The sequence below is a fragment of the Lipotes vexillifer genome, unplaced genomic scaffold (assembly GCF_000442215.2).
Source record: "Lipotes vexillifer unplaced genomic scaffold, Lipotes_vexillifer_v1.1 scaffold743, whole genome shotgun sequence".
NCBI lineage: Eukaryota > Metazoa > Chordata > Mammalia > Artiodactyla > Lipotidae > Lipotes > Lipotes vexillifer.
In genome coordinates, this window is record NW_006779070.1 from 1,181,662 (window position 1) to 1,187,999 (window position 6,338).

A 6,338-nucleotide genomic window follows, 5' to 3' on the forward strand; every position below is an offset into this window, starting at 1 on the left:
CACTGCTGTCTCTTGGAGCACCTTGAGACACTCAAGAAATACTTAGTGAATCAGAGAGGAGACTAGCCTGAAGGAGGAAGGCTCTGGAAGCAAGCCCTCATGGATCAATGGAGAGGGTTATCCAAATCTTGAAAAGCAATGTGTTCTTAGAGCCCCTCACCCTGCCACATGCAGCTGGAAATCCGTGGCACAGGAAGTCACATAGATGCATGTCGTTCTGTGCCATTTAAACAGGCCCTAGGGCCAGGGAAGGGACAAACTCTGGGAGTGGCTGCAGATACCACCCCAGGAGAAGGCTCCACTGACCCAGGCTGAAACCAGGGTGAGGGCCATAGACCCGAAAGATGGTGTCACTCAGATTCGTGCAGGTGCAGGGTTGGCCCTGAGAAGGAGTTACATTTTGCTCCCTGGGCTCCTTGCTTGCCTCACCCTCGTTCTGGCCTCTTCCCCAGGAACTCCTGATTCCATAGTCTAATAGATGATCCCAACTCTACTGGCTGCTGCTTCCCAACACAGCCAGACAGCAGCGTATGCAAGAGAATTCTGAGCTGAGGCAAAGTTTTCTTCACTCTCTGTCAGATCAGAGGTTTCAGTAAATCCCAGGGGTTGAATTAAGGCTCCACGTGCTGAACGGGATGACAAAGTAATAAGGAGAGGCATCACGTATTCTAGACTAGCCTCATGCATCTACCTCGGCGTTGGCACCTTGGAGCTCAGGTGTACAGTGTTATTCCAGGTGGGTTTGATGTTATCACACACCAGGGAGGCAACAGCTCTACTCCCATTCGTTGAGCACCTACTATGTGCCAAGGCTTTCCTATGTGCTGCTTCGTTCATTACCCAGCACCCCAACTCTAACAGTTTGGTATTTCCTGTTTGTCAAAAGAGGAAACTGAGCCTGGAGGAGATTAGGTAACTCTTCCAAGGTCAACAGGGAAGTGGCAGAACCAGGATTTGAATGCAGTCTTTCTGAATCTGATGCCTGGCCCTTCTCGACGAGGACTCCTCTATCAACCTGAGAGAAAAGACTAAAAACTATCATTCAGGCAACATGAACTCAAGACCCTGGGTTTAAATGAGGTTCAAAAAAAAAATACCAGAGGCATTTCCACATTTGATTCACATGCCAGACTTCCACGGATCTGAAATAAATCCCAGTTGGACCATAAGAGCTTTTTTTTTCTTTCAATTTTTATTGAACACAAGTATTCTGACAGAATGCAAAGTCAAAATTCTCAGTTAGTACTCAGTATTTACACCAGTGAGAATGGAAACAAAGGTGGTATCGATGTTTCACTTGGTAAAAAGTTTGTAACAAGAGAGAAGGCCCCCGAAGTCGGGAATTCTGGGTAGAGATGTTAATGGAGATCTGAGAACCACCATCCAGACAGACAGCCTACAGTGAAAACCTGGGACGGAAGGCTCCATAGAAAAGTGTGAAAATAGCGTTCCACTTCAAAGCTGCACTATATATACTACGGCCCTTCAGGGTTCCGAGGCCCCGTGCATGGCACTTGAGTGCCCCTCCAGCAGAATCTGGCCACGCCGGTATTTATGTGAATACATATGTATGGCACATACACATATAGACACATAGCCACTGGAAACCGGTAGAGTGACCCCTCCTTCAAAAAATTAAAAAAAGGAAAACTATAAGCTTTTATCCTTTAACATAAAAGATAGAACGTCTTGAAAATAAAGTGACTCCCTCTTTGATTTTAAAGAAAGTATTGCTGTTTCTTTCTCTTTTTTTTAAAGAAAAGAAAGCTCACACATGCAGAGACAAATCTATGTATGATGGGAGAGAGGCAAAACAAAAGGTTGGCAGAGTTTTGGGTTCCAGCCAGTGGCAGAGCCAGGGTTTAGGGAGGGGGCAGGGGAGTCAGCTGCCCTGGGCCAGGTTATCTGAGGGTTGACCATACCTCTTTCTCTTCCTAACCACCGGAACCCAAAATCAGTTTATTTGACCACAACCCCTTGGAGTGAGATGCACAGTCTTGACGAGGTATAGTGTGGGCTTGCACTCCCCGCTGGGTCCTCCCTGTCTGTCTCAGACGCCCAGGAGCTCCGATCTGCTGTGTGCTCTGTGTGCTCTAACAACTGTCTTCACCTAACTTGTTCCTGAGGGCCTGTGCATTCGAACCATAAATTTGTGCAAGCCCTGACATCAAAGGGCCAGAGCTGTGTAGACTGGGATCCTCCATTTCCATCCCCAGGAGCTGAGAAAATACAAAATAACCCCACATTGAGCAAATGACAAGACCATTATTTTTCACAGTTTGATATAATTATCTAGCATAGCGCCACTGATTAGTCTGCAGAAGTGTCAGAACACTGGGGAGTGTGGCCCACAGAACAGACTCAGGGGAAGTCTTGCTACCCTAACCTCTTGCTGTTTTGTACCTTGAGAAAGGTACCTGCAGAGAGATTTCTGTTGACTTAGCATCATCTTCATGATCACAATCGCTTTGACTTCATTTTCTTTGTTTAAAGGCTTCAATTCCTTTTAGGATTTATTTTTGTTTCCTGAATATTTTTTTCTGAACTATCTGCTATACCTTCCACAACCAAACTATGTTGAAGTTTTATTTCAATACTATGACAAAAACACATTTCACACTAAAATATTCACGCATCCACAGTGCACAAGCTTGCAGTTCTAAAGTAGAATGAGGAAAAAAAAGCAAAATTTCTATACAAAGGGCTGGCTTTTCCCTTCTCCCCCCTCCCATCCCCCTTAAAGTTTCTGTATTTTTCTTTCCCCCACTTGGTTTCCAATCCAGGAAAGTTGTGTTATGACTCCAGACAGCAGGTTGGGTTGTTTTTTTTTTTTTCTCTTTTGTTTCTACAAACGCTGCCTAAGTGAACAGAAGGCCGATGTTATTTTACTTCAACAGACTTCCAAAAAAAGACACTAATTCCCTGAAGCACACATGCTCTTCCGCTCAAATCTAGATTCTGGGCTCAAAAGGAAATTGTACGTATATATTTTATTTGGCTTTCTACGAAAAAGGGGATGTTTGGGGTAAAAATGTGTGTTCACCAAGACCAGCCCCAACTATACAATCTTCTCTGCTTCATTCAACAAAGCCTAAGAGTCCTTCAAAAGGAAGGACAGGGATGCCTGGGGAGCAGATCCTTTTCACAGATAACAGGCAGGTGGTAGCTAATCAGAAGTGGTCTAACCCCCTAGGAAACAAAAAAGAACTGAAAACCCGAAAGCAAAACCATTCCAGAACGAGATGAATTTTCACCTGAGTCGCACACAGGCAAAAATTTCAAATCAGAAAGGGGGGAAGAGCCACTGTAAACAATCAGATTTCGTGAAGCTGTCCTGTGATGATCCTACACCCCTAGGCAGTACTTGTAACTTAAAAGAAAGGCAGCTATTTTACATGGACATTGAAACACAACTGAAGTCAAACATTTGTCAACTTGTAAACACTGGAAAGCAAAGCTGGCAGGAAGGTAAAAAAAAGGAAAAAGAAAAGGAAAGGAAAAGAAATCCGAATACTGCAAATTGAGATCTACCCCCAGAAGCTGCAATTTGGCATTCTTCCTACAAAACAAGAGTCTATGTGGGAATTGAATTCAGCTAGAAAGGGTGACACACTTTGCATACTGAACAAATACAAAGTGAACAGAAATTATAACTTATTTATGAGGTTTTACAGAGTTCAAACTCGACTGAAAGTATAAAAATAAACTTGGACTTTGTTCATTCGGTTAGTCTTAGTGTCTGGAAGTATTTCTCTGAACCTGGTCTGTGCCAGTTGGGCAACACCAAGTGCGGTCTTCCTGAACCTAGATTTTTTATTTTTCTGAGCTTCCTAGATTCTTAATTTGGGGTCCTTTTGTTTCATTTTTAAATGGTTTCAGGGAACGGAGAGTCCTAGTTTGGCTGTGGGTTTCACCTTTTTGTCTCATTTTCTTACAAGTGAGTGCGCAACAAAGGAACCCTTTCTATAAATCTACAAAAAGGAGATCCCACGTTGATCTGCTTAGTTTTTTTTTTTTTAAAGGCAAAAGACACTAGAGGAATGAGATGTGTGTGTGTGTGTGTGTGTGTGTGTGTGTGTGTGTGTGTGTGTATGAGATATTGGAGATGCTCTGGTGAAGCTGTTGTGTCACTTTTAATTTTGATCTTTGCTGGTGTCTCGTCACCCATCATGCTTTGCTCTCGTTCTCCTTTGTTTGTGTGGCATCGTTGGGGACCGTCTTGACTTCGGCTGGCGCTGGCTTCGTTTCTGTCTCCTGGCACTCCGGCTTTGCTTCTACAGGACCCTTCCTGTGGAGAATCAGGAAAACAGCACTGAGACCACGGTCTGCAGTAACGCACCCTCTGGCCAGTCCCTCAAAGGGGGCTCCAGTTAGAGCACTGGTCTCCAAACTCAGCTGCACGTCAGGATCACCTGCAGTCTCTAAAAATCACTGATGCCTGGGCCATGTCCCCAGAAATCCTGATTTAAGTGGTCTGAATGTGGTGACTTTTAAAAGCACCCAAGTGGTTCTAACTTGCAGCCAAAGTGGAGAGCCACTGAGTCAGCGGAAGGAGCCCTTCCGGCCCTAATCTGATGCCAGGGGCTCCAGCTTTACCTGGGGTGGTGCAAGTGCAGCAGGTGCAGGCTTTTCCTCACCCTGCATGGCTGCAGCAGCCCAGCTTGGTATAAATCATGTATGTTGGGCTCCCTGGTACTGATCCCAGGGGGCCCTCTGCAAATCACCTGCGCTTGCCTGTCCTCACCCCCACCCCTCTGTGCTCTGCCTTTCCTGGTGATGCCTCTATGGCTTGCCAGGGCAGGGTTAGAAAATGCTCTTTGTTACTGAGGCAGCTTTCCATGGGAGTCTGGTGAGAGGCCAGAGTGGGCTGCCGGGCTGCAGGGGAGCTGAGTGGCGTTGAGCGGGCGGGGCTGTCCTTTTATTTTCTGACAGATTCGGGGCTCTTGGGGAGGGTCCCCTTGCTGCTCTTGGGGGCAGCACCTCCGCTTATCTGGGAGCGGCCACAGGAGCCTCTATAAAAACCTCTGTCTGGGCTTCCCTGGTGGCGCAGTGCTTGAGAGTCCGCCTGCCGATGCAGGAGACGCGGGTTCGTGCCCCGTTTCGGGAGGATCCCACATGCCGCGGAGCGGCTGGGCCCGTGAGCCATGGCCGCTGAGCCTGCGCGTCCGGAGCCTGTGCTCCGCAAATGGGAGAGGCCACAACAGTGAGAGGCCCGCATAACGCAAGAAAAAAAAAAAAAAAAAAACCTCTGTCTGACTCTATCTGTCCCAAAAGTGAGAATCTGGCTTAAGGACGCACCAGAGCAGACTCAGACCCCAGCCCCAGCTGGTGCCCCTGCATTTTGGCCTCACACGGAAGAAACCTGTAAGCTGAAGGACCTGGCCTCGAACTTGGAAGACCCAGCAGTCATTCAGTGCTTGGGAGCTCTGCGTCTTCCCAGTCCCTCAAGGGCAGGAGAAGCAAGGGTGGGTGGGTAGGTGTGTCGGTTGGAGTGTGACAGGCCCTTCTGGACCACACAGATCCTCTCCCCACACGACCCTCAGCATCTGCCTCTTTACTTCCTGAATCCCCGTGCCATTCTGGTGGGGACTCGGTCTTGCCCTGGAAGACACACTGTCTGTGGGCCTCAGAGTCGCCGATCAGGGCACCTTGACCTCCTTAGCTCACTTCCCAAGCTACGCTCATCAGTGGCCCGAATGCAAAGGCTCCTCCAGGGGCAACAGACGCCACTGCTAGGACGATAAAGATAAAACCTAATTAACGTGGCCTAATTAATCAGCAGGCGGCTGCCTGCCGGGCCTGCTGCCTGTCCCCACTCTCTGCCTCGGCCCAGCCCCTGGCTGACAGTCGCCTCCGAGAAGCTCTGGAGTAAGCTGAAGACACATCTAACAGGGAGGACACAGCACAAACGCACACCACCACCAAGGGACACCACCCGACGACAATGGACAGAGAGAGGCCGTACTCGGTCTTGGCTGGTGCAGGAGGAACAGAGCCGTCGGCAGTGGAAGGAGCAAGCTCAGGGGCTTGTCCACTGGCCCCAGCGGCAGGAGCAGAAGAGCCCAGGGCTGCAAAAACATCCTTTGCAAGGTCAATATCTGGGGTCTTGAAGTTCCCTTCGTCCATTTTAAAGTCCTCGCCCTGGGCAGGGTTTGTGGTGCTGATGGAGGCCGCCTCGCTCTTCGGGCTGGCGAGGGCCCTGGCTGCCTCGGCCGGGCTCTTCGCGGTGCCGGGCTGGGTGGGCTCGGGGTCCGGACCTTTGGTGCCGGGAGCCTCCTGCTTGGCCTGGGGGGCTTCTGGGGTGGGGGTCGTCGGTGCCACGGCTAGGGGACCGGCTG

At 48.9% G+C, this 6,338-nt stretch overlaps 1 protein-coding gene across 5 annotated transcripts in view; it reads right to left on the reverse strand.

Annotated features, from left to right (window-relative positions):
• Window positions 1–2,541: 2,541 nt before the first annotated feature.
• Window positions 2,542–6,338, reverse strand: part of NCAM1 (neural cell adhesion molecule 1) — a 328,666-nt gene continuing 324,869 nt past the window's right edge. The window contains exon 19 of one of the 5 annotated variants that reach the window (XM_007452216.1): window positions 2,542–4,288. In XM_007452216.1, the coding sequence (XP_007452278.1) occupies window positions 4,168–4,288 (121 nt within the window). In that variant the 3' untranslated portion in view covers window positions 2,542–4,167. The remainder of the gene's footprint in view (window positions 4,289–6,338) is intronic. The other 4 variants (XM_007452215.1, XM_007452219.1, XM_007452218.1 and 1 more) reach the window with 4 other exon arrangements.